The sequence below is a fragment of the Melospiza georgiana genome, chromosome 5 (assembly GCF_028018845.1).
Source record: "Melospiza georgiana isolate bMelGeo1 chromosome 5, bMelGeo1.pri, whole genome shotgun sequence".
Classification (NCBI taxonomy): Eukaryota; Metazoa; Chordata; class Aves; order Passeriformes; family Passerellidae; genus Melospiza; species Melospiza georgiana.
The window spans coordinates 73,506,204-73,522,995 of NC_080434.1; the positions used below are offsets into that span (position 1 = coordinate 73,506,204).

The 16,792-nt window shown below is 42.7% G+C and overlaps 1 protein-coding gene across 1 annotated transcript in view; it reads left to right on the plus strand.

Moving 5' to 3' along the window:
* Positions 1–2,576: 2,576 nt before the first annotated feature.
* Positions 2,577–16,792, plus strand: part of UVSSA (UV stimulated scaffold protein A) — a 44,543-nt gene continuing 30,327 nt past the window's right edge. Inside the window, exons 1-6 of the mRNA XM_058024340.1 lie at positions 2,577–2,797; positions 3,032–3,362; positions 6,705–6,825; positions 7,987–8,424; positions 9,491–9,600; positions 10,235–10,363. Of these exons, the coding sequence (XP_057880323.1) occupies positions 2,700–2,797; positions 3,032–3,362; positions 6,705–6,825; positions 7,987–8,424; positions 9,491–9,600; positions 10,235–10,363 (1,227 nt within the window). The 5' untranslated portion in view covers positions 2,577–2,699. The remainder of the gene's footprint in view (positions 2,798–3,031; positions 3,363–6,704; positions 6,826–7,986; positions 8,425–9,490; positions 9,601–10,234; positions 10,364–16,792) is intronic.

Here is a 16,792-nt window from a genome sequence, read left to right on the forward strand (position 1 = left end):
AAAAGGAGACTCAGCAACTTCAGCCAACACAATTTTATGTAATTGTCTTTGATTTTAACAAATAAATAAATAAATAGCCTGGCTCTCATTGGGATTTGCCTAAGGGACTATCATGAATGAGTTACACAACTCAGCACTCATTCACCCATTCATCAACTGATTCTTTGCAAAACCATATGGCTCCTTGCAGGGATTTCTTTAAACATTATGCAAAAGTATGAAATCAGTGCCTTTGTAGATGCTAAGTCTGTTGCTTGAGGCTCATTTTGAAATTCCATTTCCAGATAGCACAGCAATGCTCCTTTTGCAAGTCATACCCTAACAGAAAGCAGTTGTCCTGGCACTTTCAATCAAATGAAGAAAAGAAATAGATATAAACAGTGAGAGTAAACTGATCTAAACTTTACAGATGAGCTGTGCCACTCAGATGAATTTCACATGGAAATGCACTGTGCTTGAGGGAAGGCATTGGGGAAAGGATAAACATTATTAAAAAGTAGGATGACACTGGTTTCTTGCATTGAGTCAGAAATAGCAGAGCCACTGCAAAATGTATGTATTCATTTACTGCAGTAAACCTGGTTGAAGATGTGAGTCCATGTGAAAAACGCCAATCACTTGTTTTTAAAATTTTAGAAGTTTAATAATAATAAAAGGACTATAAAATAGCAGAGTGATAATAATTTGGACAATTTGGATTAGGACCAAATTAGGACCAAAACAATAAAAACAAAGAGTTACAGAAAGTCTGGGTACCTTTTTCTGGACAAAATAAGCCTGAAAAAGGACCCACGTTAACCGAGGATTAACCCTTAAAAACAATAACCTGTTTCATATTCATACACTTCATGCACGATGCATAAATTCCATTCAAAGAAAGGATTCTCTCTGATCAGTGTCAGCTTCTTCCTCTGAATCCTAACCATGTCTTCAGCTGAGTGAGGCAGGAAGAAGTTAGTTTCTTCTGATAAGAGAGCAACAAATTCTTTTTCTCTGAAAGATTTAGGTGTCTTGTGGCTGCTACCTTGGTGTGAGTCCTCTCTTTAAATAAAGTATCTCACATAGCATAGTTTCTATTTTAACATTATCTTATAACCTAAAACTATATTTAACACACTACTTAAGAAAATACAGCATAACTTTCTAACATAACACATATAATATTCATTTTAATATTTTCAAAAAGCCAATCATAAGCCACGCATTTTTCACAGTCTATTCCTAGTGAAAATTGTTCAGTGCCATCTTTCCCCACCACAGCAGCCAGCAGACACAGCTGCAACACCAATCCACACAAATGGCTTCCAACACCTGCCTGAACTGTGGATTAAAGGAAATACCTGTCATTTAGCTGACATCCTCAAACGGGAAGAGACAGTTTAGATGTCTGTTTTCTTTAGGCTGTTCAAAGTGGGGGTATCCGCAAGGTCTTGTTCGTTCCCAGCGGTTCAGCAGCACCCTCAGAGCCGGGGGTCTGCAGGGAGCCCAGAGCTGCAGGTCCTGCCAGCAGCGAAGCCAGGGCCGCCTCACGGTGTCCCACGGCAGAACCGGACCTGTGCGGCTGGCACACAAGGACACTTTTGGGACACTTTTGGGACACTTTTGTGGCGGTGCAGCGGCGCCCAGGGTCGGGCCCCTCACGACCAGAAGGACCCTGAGGCGCTGGAGCCTGCCCAGGGATCGGGACGGGGCTGGGGAAGGCTCTGGAGCACAAGGGCTGCGAGGAGCGGCTGAGGGGGCTGAGGGGGCTCACAGGAGGCTCAGGGGGGCCCTGTGGATCTCTGCAATTCCCTGTCAGAGCTGGAGGCCAGGAGGGGATCGGGCTCTGCCGCCAGGCAAACAGCGACAGGACGAGAGGACAGCTCTAAGGCGCGCCAGGGGAGGCTTAGTTTGACATTAGGAGGAATTTCTTCACAGAAGGGCTGATTGCACCTCAGCACGGGCTGCCCAGGGAGCTGTTTAAGGAGAGACTAGAGCGGTGATGTTTGGTTGGTGTCAATGATTTGGAGGTGTAAGTGACTCTGTGATAAGCAGGGGCGTTGTGTAGCGGCTGCTCGCCCCTCCAGGCAGGCTCGGGTTAAACACAACACCCCCTCACACAAAACCGGCGGGCTCGGGTTAAACACAACATCCCCTCACACAAAACCGGCGGGCTCGGGTTAAACACATCCCCTCTCCCAAAACCGGGGCGCGGCGCCTTTAAGGCTTCCCCTGCCTATCCCCGGCCGCGCTTCCGGGCGCCGGCACGTCACATGGGCGGGGGAGATGGTAGGTGCCGGGGGGGGGTGGGGAAGAGGAAGGTACCACCCGCCGGTGCGGGGGGGAGCAGCACCCCAAGGGGGCGGGGCTCCAATGAGGGTGTGGTCAATGGGGAGGAGCGCGGGCTCAGCACTCTATGGGCGCGGTTCCATGTGGGCGTGGCTCCACAAGGGCGTGTGTCCCCCTGAGGGGCGGGGCCTACGCAAGAGGCGGGTCCGTGCGAGGGGCGGGGGTTCCTCGGGGGCGGGGCTCCCTCGGGGGCGGGGTTTCCTCAGGGGCGGGGCTCCCTCAGGGGCGGGGTTTCCTCAGGGCCGGAAGATGGCGCCGCCCAGCCGCGGCCGGGCCCGTCAGCCCTGGTGGTTCCCGGCCGGAGCTCTCCCGGCTTGAGGGACCCTCGGAGCGGGTGTCCCGGCAGCTCCGGTGCCCCGGTGCCGGCGGAGATGGAGCAGCGCCTGGCTGAGCTGGTGGAGGAGCTCACCACGTCGGGGGAGCCGCAGCTGGAGCCCGGCAGGATGAAGGAGCTGAAGAAGATCTGCAAGTACGGCCGGAGGGAGGGGCAGAGCCGGGCCCACTGTTGTCCCCAGGTCGGCGGTCCCGGGCGCGGCCGCCCCGAGCGCTGCTCCTGGGCCTGCTGTGGGGACTGGGTGCTGCCAGCACAGAGGCTGTTCACTTAAAATTTAAAATCAATTACGTCCTCGGGCTTATGCTGTTACGTGCTGAGCGTCTTTTTAAATATCTCCCCCTCCTTTTCCTTCGTTGTCCCCGCGCTCAGGGCGTCGGAGGAGCACATCGGCCACGCGTACCACCTGCTGCTGACGCGGCTCCGCGAGGAGCACGCCGAGATGCGCTTCTCCGCCTTCCAGGTGCTGCAGGAGCTGTTCGCCAGGTCCCACCGCTTCAGGACGCTGCTCATCTCCAACTTCCAGGAGTTCCTGGAGCTCACCGTGGGCATCGACCACGAGCAGCCGCTGCCCCCGCCCAAGGAGGTGGCGCAGAAGCTGAGGAAAGCGGCCATCAAGGCAGTGCAGGACTGGCACGAGAAATACGGCGAGGCCTACAAGCAGCTCTCCCTGGGATACCACTTCCTAAAGCAGAACAAGAAGGTACTCGGCGTTTTTTACTCCACTGTGTGGTATTAGGTGATGATCACCAGGGGATGCCTAAAGTAAGGAAACCAATAAATGTTAAAAAAAAAAAAAGAAAGCTGTAGGAAACGACATCGCCTGTAGGAGACTTTATCCTGAGGATTGTCTTTGGAAAACAAACCCCAGGCTTTCTGTTCATCTTGCAGTACTGTAGGTATTTAAAACTCTGTTCTATACTCATGGCTGGGCTGTGCCTTTTTCAGGGTGCAAGCATTGCTCACCTGCTGGCTTTCACCCACTGATTCCTCACTGGAGCCCCAAGGTTTAGCTCTTTTGGGAAGGACAGCAATGGTCATGCACTAAACTGAGGATAAACACCTGCTACATCTTTCCATAGCTAGTTTAAACTAGCTTGATTTCTGTACTGAGCTGCCCCATTCTAGGTCCCCTTTACTGTACAACTTTGCCAGTGTGCATGCCTGCCATCCTCAGCTGTGTTACTGTGCCAGAAAAGAGCTTTTATGACAGAGAAATTTCATGTAAACCTTGGCTTTTAGATGTCACTTCAAGTTACTGTGTTTGGAACATTCTGCTGCTTTAGTCTGTCTTCTGAGGTGCAGCAGTGAAATTTGCAGCACTGTTCTAGCATTCACACTACCTACAGTGATAATAACAGGCTTTCAGTAAACATACTGGTTTTCTTTCTCTTCACAAAGGCAGATTCAGATTCCTAACAACAGATGAAAAGCTTTTGTGATACCTGAAGTATTTCTGTTGTTGTTCCACAGTAAGCTAATGGTGTTCCCTCCTGAACTGTGCTGTGCTGGTTTTTTATCCAGATATTGGCATCTGCTCACAAAAGATGACTGTTTTTGAATTATCGTTTCTTATCTTGTTTAAGAAAGGAAGAAAATTAAATGACAGTGCAAGACTGAGACAAGGAGGCTTTAACATGTAATACAGTTTCACACAGGTGTCCAACAGCTCTGCTGAAGTGTGGCAGGTCTGTCTGTGCTCCTGGGGTCAGGGGCTGCTCCCCAGTAACAACTGGGGGATCCCTCTCCAGGTTTTGAACCAGCTGTGCTCTTTTCTAGAGCAGCTGGATTTGAGCTCCTCTACAAACATTAATGTCAATAGAAGCAATTCAGGTAGCTTGGTAACTCTTGTACTCAAAGGCTTGCTGTGAGCCAACTGGCCTTTTGCCAGCTTAATGCTTGAAGTGTGAGAAGCAACCAGAAGTTTTGAGGAGGCATTTCTACTTTTTTGTAGCAAAATACATCACTGCTGAGTTTTACTGGTTTGGCACAGTAGCATGGGGCAGCTTGGGTGGTGTGCTGGCTCTGTGTGTGGCCCATAGTTGGGTTTTGGTTGGGTTTCTTGTAATAATCACCAAAATCACTTTATAAACATCTTCTGACAGCTGCTGCTCTTTTAGGGTGTGGAGCTAGAGAACTCCCCACTCTGTTCATGTTAGCAGGTCAGTAGTAATGGGGACCAAGTAGGTGCCTCTGTAGATGTTTGACTTCAAGAGCAAATAATGCTTCAGTATACATAAAAGTAATTATTTTCAAACTGCAGTCTCAAAGTTAAAAAGAAGAAGAAAGAGGAAAAATATTTCACATATTTCCAAATGTTTGCATACTTGGGCACAGACCCATATCGTAGTATCTTTGTGGCTGAGGAATGCCTGGATGGAATGACAGAACAGGATTTCAGGTGCACACAGAGAATGGTACTGCTGTATTCCAGTATTTTCACTGAAGTTGCAGTAATTGTCTCAGCCTGCTGCTCAGCATCCTTTCACTTGAGCAGTTTTTTGCTCCTCAGACATTTAGTTCCATAATTGCAGGCCAGCAATAAAAGGCTTCATGGTCCTTTTGGCACAATGGGCAAGGATGGACAGATGCCTCCACTGCAGGTGCTGTGGCAGGAGGCAGAAGTTGTGCTTTAGGAAGCTGTAGCTGTGCCTGGTTTGCTGTGCACTGCAGGCTGACTGGCAGCAAATGGTGGCTGCACTTCCTGGGCTCTGCATCTTTGTTCTGCTTTTGTGAGCAGTGTTGCTCTTTGGGTGGATCTGTTTCTCCCAGTTCTCTGTGGGCAGCTGTGCAAACCTGCAGAAGTCAGATCCTGAAAACCAAGAAAGGTGACTCTGGTGCTCTGCATGGTGCAGTAGGCTGTGAAGCCAGATCTTTTCCCTGCCACCCTTCTGCCCACCCATTCCCTACTGTAAAACCAGCTTGGTGTGTGTCCCTGTTTCTGAGCTGATGGAGACCCTCCATGCCAGCTTCTCTGAGAGCTGTTACACAAAAACCTTTGTGTGACTCCAAAACTTTGTTGTAGGTTGCTGAGAGCCACTCCTGGCTGTTGACTCACTTGATCATCTAGCAGTGGCAAGAATAACAAATTTCACTGAGTGTTTGTGATGGAGACATTGCAAGAGAGTCGTGGGCTGCACAATCAGCAAAGTGCAGGCTTGCTCAGCACTGTCTGTCTGGCAGTTCATAGAAGTTATGTCGTAGCAATCAAAGGAAATTCTATGTTTTTCAAAAGGATTTCCTTCAGCATTAATGCAATCAAGCCTCCCTTCTTTAAGACAGGAGTGAATTTATTTTGTGTTTTCAATCCCTTCTAAGACCATACTAAAAAAAAAAAACAAACCCAAATATTGCTAATATTTTAAGAAACAGCATTTTGAGTTGTTCAGATTAATATTTATAATTCATCCATAAGGAAGTGAGACTGAATGTTTTTCCCCTCACTATCAAAATCCAACAATGGAATTGTAAAATCACAAATTAGTTGTTTCTTAATAAAATTGTAGGTCTTCTCTTTTACTTTCCTTTCTTAAAAAGTTCTTTTTGTAAGTTTGATATATAGATATATGTATGTATATATATACACTGGTTGTTATAGTGCTTTCAGAATTTTCCTAAATTTCCTGGTGGACATGGTGTGATGTTTTCATGTAATCTCAATATCTCCCCTGCATTGTGTCTTCCTGCTGATTCTCCCTGACTCCTGGTCTCCAGTGCTGTGACAGAAGTCTCCCAAAGCCCTGTTTGTTCCTGCGCTCTGGATGTGAAAATCTAAGGGGTTAGGGGGTTTGTTTTTCTACTTTATGATTTCCTTTTGAAAGCCATTGATTCTCAACAGTCCTTTATTAGTAGGAGTAAAAACTCTGTTCACAATTGCTGCAGTTATTGATTCAAGGGGGAGAAGAGATAAAAGGAAATGCTGCTGAGCTTCTGCCTGATGGCTGATGTTCCAGGATTTTTCACCACAGATAAGGATCTTAGGAAATGGATTTTCTATATATTTCTTACGAGGAATGTCACCCTTTTTTCTTCATTTCCTCCTTAGGTGGATTTTCAGGATGTGCATGCCAGAACTGTGGCTGAGAGGAGGAGGGAAGAGGAGAAGCAGAAACGTCTGGAGAACATTTACAAAGAAAAAGTCAAAAGAACTGAAAAAGAAATGGAAGGTTGGTTGCTTTACTTCTTTTAGTGCATTTTTTTGTTTGTTCTTTTGCTCGTTTTTAAAGCAACCTTTTTAAAGGTTATATAAAATAAATTGAGAGAATAGCTATCCAGGTAATAGCTGACCACAGAAAGCAGGAATACTGCATTTGGAGCTCAGCCCTCCCTTTCTCTCACCTAAAGAATATCAGGGGAAAGAAGTGACTGTCCTGTGAGTTCAGTAGGAAGAGATGGGAAAGAAAGAAAATGCTATCAAGTAAAGATCTGGTCTCTAATTCAGTGAAGTGTGAGTGCATGACCCCAAGTAAACAAACCATGAGACTTTTTGCAGCTAGTGACTTAATTTCTGTTAGGCACAGACTTCCCAATGCCTTGTTGGTCTATGGCATTACTTATGTTGTATATACAGTCCTTGTGTTCCAGAAATACAGGCCATGGTCTGCTCAGGAATTCTGGATGCAGTGTCGGATAATTGTGAAAAGTGTCACGGTGCAGCTAGAAACTGTAACTGGGGCCTGAGTCTGTGAGCAGTATGTGCAGAGCAGACACATTTCTGTCACCCCAAAGAGTAACAGAGATAGTGAGTGTATTATGCTGCAGTTTGAAGCGTTATTTAATTTAATTTGTTATATGTGATGCATGCAATTGTGTCTGCATTTATTCTGCATGCTGGAAATGTTTTCATGCACTAGAGTGGAATTTTAAAGAGATTTCACTTTTTTAAAGTAACTTGTATCAGTAGCATCTCTTTGAGCAATAACATACATTCATGGCCGTTCCTACACACAGCAATAAAATTCATGGCTGTAAAATGAATACCCACCAAGATCACTCAGAATATCTCCTTGAACCTTGTTTTCCTTCAACTTCTATGAAACACTTGAGTCATCTTTACATAGTGAAATTTAGAGAGGCTGAGGAAAGGAGGAGCTCTGATTCTACATGTCTGGCATGTAGATTCTGAAATTCTAGATTTCCTGCTTAGGGATTGTCACTTTTATAAGGACAATTTCTGTAGAAGAGGAAGATCTGTATGGCTCAGTTGTCACTGGATAAATGGCTTCCCCCTTTGGCAGTCATATTTGCTTTGTACCTCTGTGTCTGCTCTGGAGACATTAACATTTTACAGTATCTAACAATTGTATAAAACAATTGTGTCTTGATAGAAATGTCCCAAGAGATTGCTGACACACTGACAGAGATGGAGAACTGTTTCCAGCTGCTGATGCCAGATCCTCTCAATTTTGGGATGAACGAGATTGACCCGGAGCTCAGCAAACAAACACCTGCTAATGAGGCTGGACCTGCATGCCCCTTGTCCTCCCAGGGGAAAGTGACCCCGTCCTCCTTGGGGTGCATGGATGATGAGCAGCCCTGCTGCAGCAAGGACATCCTTCCTGTTTCCCAGGGTGTTACAGCTGATGGAGGCAAGGAGGCAGATGAGAAGGCTGAGCAAGAAGAGCTGGATGGAGGCACACGCTCAGATGTTCCATACAGTGGCCCTGATCTCCACGATGATGATGATGATGATGATTACCAGACTTTTGTTAGGAACCATGGGCTTATTTCACATAAATATACTCTAGACCTTGAAATCTCCACAGGTACCTGGAAAAACTTCTGACATGTGGCTGGAGGCAGCCTTTCTCTGAAGTGTTCTGTGCTTGTGGTTTTGTTTCTTTACTTGAATGCTGGGGTTACTGGACACCATTTTGCTTTGGGATTACTGGACATCACTTTGATTTTTTTTTAAATTTATTTTTTATTTTTCTGTTTCTCGTTCCTCTAGTAACTGTTCTTAGTTTTGGGTGTTCTTGTGTGTGATTAGCAGATTTCATTAATTACCTTCTAAGACTGAACTTTTGTAATAGTTGTTGTGAGCCCATTATAGCACTTCATAGTATCTATGATGAGTCTTCTGTGTTTAAAAACAATCTGTTTATCAAATACAACTTTCTTCCTCTTTGCTATTCACCTCTTTCCCTCTGTAGCTGGGGAATAAGCTGATAGTTTAAAAATCATACAATTGGGTGTTTCTTAAACTTCTTCCTTGCAAGTAGTTTTGCTAGCAAGTGATGATACCATTTTTGTATAACTTTGCTAGTGTGAGTTACCTGTAGAAAAATCAGGATGGTTTGTGTTTTGGAAATCTCTTACAGTTCCTGTCCTAAGGGAATTCCATGTGCAGACAGCAAGGGTGATGTCTGCTTTTCTGTTTGCTGACAACAATGGGTGAAAAGTATAACTTTTACTTGGATAATGGCATGCTTGGCTTCTTTACAATCCATTCCCTGTTACTACCAGGGTAGAGATTATTTTGTATTGAACATGAAGAAATTGATACAATAAGGCCCAGTTAATTTGAACTTGGGACAAGATGTAATGAAAATAGTAAGACTGAACCTGTCTGTGATTTATTTGGTCATTCCTTGCTGATGATGGCTTAACAACTCTTTCTGGCATGTTGGACTGAACACTTTTCATATTTTCCTCAGATTTTTTGAGTGTGTGGATAGTAACAGAATAATTAATACTGAGCAGAGAAGCATTCTGATGTTTGTAACTCCCCCTGAAGTGATCAAATGTCTTAGAGTAATTTGCCTTCTTTAACTCCTGTAGTGCAGATACCATAAATGTCTTGCACTAACTCTTTTCCCCTGTTTTGAGCAGATATAAAAGTGCAAGAGAATGAAGATAATACTGCCATCATAAACAGTGTCACGGATGCTCACAAACTTCTCAGAAATAAGTTCTGGCCTTCTGTGCAGTCCTGGATTCAGGTGGGATAAAGAATTAATTATTTTTTCTTCATTTTTTAATAAAAAGATGGTGAAACAAGGGCTGGGATACACTAAAGCTTGAGGGAGAGTGAACCAAAAGGAAATGAAGGTTGAAGAAGCAGGAACAATTAGAGAAGATTTCCATTTCAGTAAGGGTGGACTAAAGGACACTGCCAGAGCTTGTTGGGTAGCTCTCAGCCTTGGGTGTGGTACCTATAGGCAATTCTTTTTTAAATTTTTTTTAAGATAGGTAAAACTTGGCTTCTTTGCAAAGTCTTAAAGTAAAACACAGCTTATTTTTGTTAGACAGCTCTCTATCAGGTTAGCAGTGTATCATGGAGCCTCCTGAGTGCAATTTGGCCTACTGGAGGGCACTTCCAGAAGATGTTTTTAATGTCTGTTCATTCTTTGGCTTCACTAGTTGCTGATAGTTTTTATTAGTTTTTTTTTTTCCTTTCACTAGTTGCTGATAGTTTTTCTAGTCTGGATAGAAAATGAATTGGCTTCATTAATTGTCACTTGTACAACAAATGAATTTGTGATATTATTTCATTAATTATGAGGGAAAACTGGAATATTTTTTTTGGCTCAGATTTCTAGAAGAGAATAAGGGTGTTGTTTTCTTGGTTTGCAGCTGCTTACCAGAGCAGGAGTCAATGATGATCAGCTAAGGTGTGCCATTGAACTCAAGAATAAAATGGAGACTGCTATGAAGAAATACAAGGAAATGGACATTTCCTTTAAAGCAAGAAAAAGAAAAGTGGTGAGTTTCTTAAAATTCTGTTTTACTAGAGAGAACCATTAGTAAAGTTTAGCTTGTATACAGAAAAATGCTCTTTCTCTTAAGCCCTAACCTGGGAAACTTTTCAACAGAGGTTTTATTGTAAAGTACATTAATTCAGCTGATTGTAGCTTCCCTCAAGGAGCAGTAAACACCTGTATGATATTCCAGGGGCCTGGTTATTAGAACAAAACTGTTTATGGCATCCCTGTTGTTGTTAAGGATAGAGAAGTGGGTAAGTGCAGATTTTATTTACTCTTAGTTGCTTTATGTGTAACACTGTTAAATCCTCAGCTTCTTTTGTGCATATTTCTCAACAGACACTGCACTGCTCATGTTCTTTCACAATTTGCTAAACTCTGAGATTCTCTCAGTTCAGGAAAGTAGTCTCTCTGCTTTGTAGCATTTACTCTGTACTAAACATGTAATGTGATTAAGGTTATGATAGGAAAGTTTAGAGCATCAAACTTATTTCACAGAGATTATCAACCTTTTTTCACAGAGATTAACTACCTATGACAGTTCTTGTGAGATAGGTAGACTTTGTGAGTAAACAGGCTGAAGGATCAAATACATTATTCAGAACCAAAAAGAAGTGTATGCCCTGTTTACATAGATAAAAATCAGAGCTGCATGATACTAATTTCTGTTGGCTGTGATGAAATGAAATAACTGCATAGCTTGACATGAAAATGAGTGCTTTGGGTCAGAGTCCAGACTAGAGTCTGGTTTGGATTTACTGGATTGTAAGGATTTGATCTGGACATAACACCTTGAGCTAAATTGTGTAGCCTCATTTAGCCATGACTGAGTGTTGTAGGCTTTGCCTTCATTGTACAAATGAAGCTAAATCAAGATTAATCTGGTTCATCATCTTAACACCTCCTGATGTGCCACACCAGTCAAAAATGCCAACTCTGAATGAAAAGTACTGAGAGACTGTCTTGTCAGAGGCTTTTGTCTCCAGTGAAATATGTGTGCTACCTTTATGCAACCAGCTATGAAGGAATCCAGACATCTGCTGTCATTCCTGCCATTTGCTTGACAGGACTTCATTTGCTGCACCTCTGCATGGAATATTAGTTGCTATATTTCTTGTAAGATGTAAAAGACATTCAAGCCTTGATTTTTGTGTGTGTGTGTGAATAGAATGTGTGTGTGTTTACAATGGTATTGTTACCACTTAGAGTGACCAGTGCTGTCTGTATGCTTCTATAGCATGTTTAGAACTAATAACTTTATTAATTTGAAAGCTAATAAATTCTGTTGTTAAAAGGAGAAAAAGATAGGAAGCACATAATGCTCACAATGCTTTCAAAATGAAGCAATGCAAAATGAGTTAACTTAAGCATTGAAAACAATATATAAATATTCCTAGGGTTTCTCTCCAGTGGAAAATAACTAAATTTAGTGTTAGTGCTGAGCTATTTTAAATTTATAACCTGAACACAGAGAGCTTTGTACAGCAGAAGCAAACTGCATAAATTATATTTTATTCATGTGTCAGATGACTTTATTGAAACATAAAAGCATGGCAAATTGGGAGTCTAGTAGAACAAAATAAACAGAATCTCTTAGGCCATGGTTATTGAATCCCCATCTGTCAGATATTTACATGTCAGCATGTGAAACACTGCACACATCTCCTCTTCACTAGAGCACTGCTGCCTGTGTTAGGTGTGTGGCTTTGTCCAGGTGTCCTCGTGTCCTTGCAGCTCTTGCCATGCCCCTTTTGCTGTCTCTGTGTCTCTGACCCCAAGAGAAGCAGTAGTGGCAGCCTGGCTGTCCTGCACAGCCCTGGCTCCCAGCCCCCTGTCCTTCCAGATGGGATTTGGTGGCACATGGGGACCACAAGACTGGACCTGCTCAAGTGTGGGGCCGAGCACAGCTGGAGATAAAGCTCAGCGAGCAGAGGGGGACAGTGGGCATCCCTGGCTGAGTGCACAGGGTCCCACGTGGATGGGTTTGGGGCTGGTCTGTGCCATCTCTGTGGTGGGAGAGGATGGCAGTTCTGCACTCTGAGGTGGCTGTATATTTAACTGGACAGTGTAAAGGTGAATGGCAGTTCTGCACTCTGGGGTGGCTGTATCTATAACTGGACAGTGTAAAGGTGAATGGCAGTTCTGCACTCTGAGGTGGCTGTATATTTAACTGGGGAATGTAAAGGTGAATGGCAGTTCTGCACTCTGGAGTGGCTGTATCTGTAACTGGACAGTGTAAAGGTGAATGGCAGTTCTGCACTCTGGAGTGGCTGTATCTGTAACTGGACAGTGTAAAGGTGAATGGCAGTTCTGCACTCTGAGGTGGCTGTATCTCTAACTGGACACTGTAAAGGTGAATGGCAGTTCTGCACTCTGAGGTGGCTGTATATTTAACTGGACACTGTAAAGGTGAATGGCAGTTCTGCACTCTGGAGTGGCTGTATCTGTAACTGGACAGTGTAAAGGTGAATGGCAGTTCTGCACTCTGAGGTGGCTGTATCTATAACTGGGGAATGTAAAGGTGAATGGCAGTTCTGCACTCTGAGGTGGCTGTATCCTTACCTGGACAGTGTAAAGGTGAATGGCAGTTCTGCACTCTGAGGTGGCTGTATATTTAACTGGGGAATGTAAAGGTGAATGGCAGTTCTGCACTCTGAGGTGGCTGTATCCCTAACTGGACAGTGTAAAGGTGAATGGCAGTTCTGCACTCTGAGGTGGCTGTATCCTTACCTGGACACTGTAAAGGTGAATGGCAGTTCTGCACTCTGAGGTGGCTGTATCTATAACTGGACAGTGTAAAGGTGAATGGCAGATCTGCACTCTGAGGTGGCTGTATCCTTACCTGGACAGTGTAAAGGTGAATGGCAGTTCTGCACTCTGGGGTGGCTGTATCTATAACTGGACAGTGTAAAGGTGAATGGCAGTTCTGCACTCTGAGGTGGCTGTATCCTTACCTGGACAGTGTAAAGGTGAATGGCAGTTCTGCACTCTGAGGTGGCTGTATCCTTACCTGGACAGTGTAAAGGTGAATGGCAGTTCTGCACTCTGAGGTGGCTGTATCTATAACTGGACCCTGTAAAGGTGAATGGCAGTTCTGCACTCTGAGGTGGCTGTATCTATAATCCTTATTATTACATCCATGCTTCCCATTGTTTCTCATTTCATTTTCCATATCACAGAGCACAAGGCTCCAAGGCAGGAGTTTTTGGCAATCTAAGCCTGTTAGACAATTAGCACAAGTTACTTTCTCTGAAGTTCTTTTTTAGCTTTACTGAAAAATGAAAATGTCAAACTGCTTTTCAAACCACAGGTGAACTTCTTGGAGGTTTGGGGAACTTGCCTTATACAAAGTCTCTTGAAGGAAAGCACAGAACTTTATACAGTGAGACATTTTGACTTAAAATGGTTTATAGTGACATGAGCTATAACCACTTTTACTTTTCTCCTCCATGAGAGTGAAGAACACAAACCATCAGAGAGTCTTAATTACAAGGAGGGCCATCATTTCTGTGTGACACTTACACCCTGCCAGCAGGAGCAGCCTGTGCTTTGTGCTTGCCTCTCAGGAGCTGTGGGAGGAGAGGGAAAAGAAAAACAAAGGTTATCCTTTAACTGATAGAAACAAATGCCTTGAAGCAGATTTTATAATTATAAATCCATCCCAGTTGCCCAGTCCACACATTCCCCATTGCCAGTGCTGTGCCCCCAGCAGATCAGAACTCAAGGCATTTTTTACGAGCTGTTACTTTTTCAAGTGGGTGGAGAGTGGACAAAAAAAAATCACAGACTGCCTGTATTGGTCAAAGGCAAATGAGTTTTTGTGTGCTTACGTGGGTTATGTTCACTGTAATTAAATCCTTGTGTGGGGTGCCAGGTTTCTGACAGTGAAAGTGCATTTTGAGGGTGTAAACATTTTGAGGGTTTTGATACTCATTTTTCTGAGAATCTGGGTTATGGCTGGATCCGGGTGAAGAGGGTGGGAGCTGTAAAAGGCTTTTATTTGCCGGCAGCACGGTGCTCAGACAGGAACCTTCCTTCTCTGAGTGCCTGCTCAGGATAATTCCAGCGCCCAGCAGAGGGAGTGCAAACTGCATGCTCCACGTTTTTCTCTGTGCCGCCTTGATCCAGAGCCCGTCATCTGCTCAGTCTGTGTTTCCAGGTAAACTTACTATGACAGCAACACCAGAGAGATTTCAAGTTAATTGGTGACTTTATGAGTTATTATAAAAGTACAGTTGTAATTATTGCCTTAGGCTGGTGTTTTATTTAAACACTACTGTAGACTCAGTTCTTTTGCAGGAATAACTTACCATCAAATTGTTATTAATTTTTTTTTTTTCTGGTTAAATATAGATTTGTTTCTCAATGTCTCCTTGCTTTCTTATAATACTGGATTTAAAATTTTCTTGTTTAATGTCTGATTTGCTGCTGATTAAATGCAAATGATCTTGCAGTTTTAGAGAGGACAAGTATGTTCTGTATTTTAAATCATGCATGCCACCTTTCACTGACATCCTCTCCATAAAGAATTACCCACTAGGGTAATACTTGACATACTGACATTGTTAATAGAAATGTAGCTCATTAGCTGGATTTTGTACACTCTAAGTATGCTTATGTTTTATGTGATTACTTTGGGAAGTGTGGAAGTTTAGTACTGAGGCTGCCTAAAACTTGGGCAGACAGAATCCAGGAGGAAAGATGATGTGAGAAACATCCCATTCACGTGTCTGTCAGCAGAGGGATCATTTAACAGACCTGGTACACTTTGAATTTTAAATTTCAAATTACATTAACTACCAGGGATATATAGTTTTTCATTAACTGTATTCATTACTTTTTGTTTCACCTTTCCTTATCTTCTGTCAAATCTAAGCATGTGCTTGGATCTTGATTTATTCGTGTACTTAATTTTATCCATGTGAAACATCTGGTTGAACTCAATAATGCCATTAATAATTAGATTTGGAGGAGCCTGTCCTTGTGTTGTCCAGAACCTGATACTCAAACCTCACTATAATACAAGGAAGATTTTTTTCAGAAAGATTAATATCAGAAAATTATTACAAATTTACAATTTAAATATTTGCTGCTAATTATTTAGTCCCAAAATACATTAAAAGGTTGAAATTTTAATATGGTATAAATTAAGCTAAGAGTTCTGCCAGTTATTTGTTACAACACTTGCTGATTTTTTTCCCCTTGTCTTCAACTACAGTTTGGCATTTTAGCAATTCAAATGAGTTATTTCTACCTAATAAATTTGTAGCATTATAACCAGCTCTTTTCAAGTCTGTCTTTTTGTTAAGCTAGTGCCTGCTTTAGGAAAAAAAAAAAAGAGCTGCACTTGAATTTTAGATTTCTTTTCTGCTTTTGTAGCTATAGAGAATCCAGTCCTGGTGACAGCTCTCTGTAACAGCTTCCTGTACTCACATCCTTACAGTTTTTTCTCTTGTTCATTTTAGAGAAGTTGTTTCTGGGGGTTAGAAACAACTGAAACCACATTTACTAAAAAACATGCTCAGACCATGCAGCAAGAGAGACACCTTTGTAGAGAAGTCTTTTCCCCAGGTGCTGCTGTTAGTGTTCAAAAACACATAATCACGGGGATTATATGTGGTGCTTTTTATTAAAGCTCTGGGAATCGGGGTATGTTCAACCCAAATCTGACTCCGACCATACATCCCAAATGATCATGGTTTATGCTCTATCGTTACATAACTTTCATGTTAGTTATTAAACTTATATTGTTCTATTGTATACATAAATTTAGCCCCTCTCTGAATTTCCAACAGAGTTTCTCACTATTCTTCTTATGGTTATATAATAATTACATTTAATTACTAAACAATCATCACGTCTAACAATTATATAATTTATCATACTGCTTACGCAGGTGCAGTTGATCTGGGAAAGCACAAAGCCTAACATTTTAGATTCTATCTTTAACTTTTTCCAGGGTTCCACTATCACTGCTTTTTAACAGAAACCCCAACTCTTACCAAGAAGTTGTCCTATGAAAACTGGAAGCATTTAATTTTAAGGTTTAAATGATAAGTTGATGTTGATTGTTAGTATGTTTTCTATAGAGAAATATAGGAATATTTGATAACTACAGCAGCATTATTCCTAAAGATGTTCTTTACCAGATTTATACATTGTTAGCATGTAATGTGGTCAGAATAAACAGTAAAATTTATTAATAGGTATGTGATCAAATTGGTAGCCCAGGCAACATTTAAATGGTTTGGGTTTTTTGTCTAGGTAATATTTATCAAAAAAGCCAGGTCAACCATAACTGTAAAAGTAAACACAGACTAGTAAATGGGTCATACAGATACTTAATGCTTCCTCTCCCTCCTTCCTATTTTAATTGGTGTTATTTTTATTGTCATGTTTGTCATGTTCTTATTATTTCTGTTAAAGGATC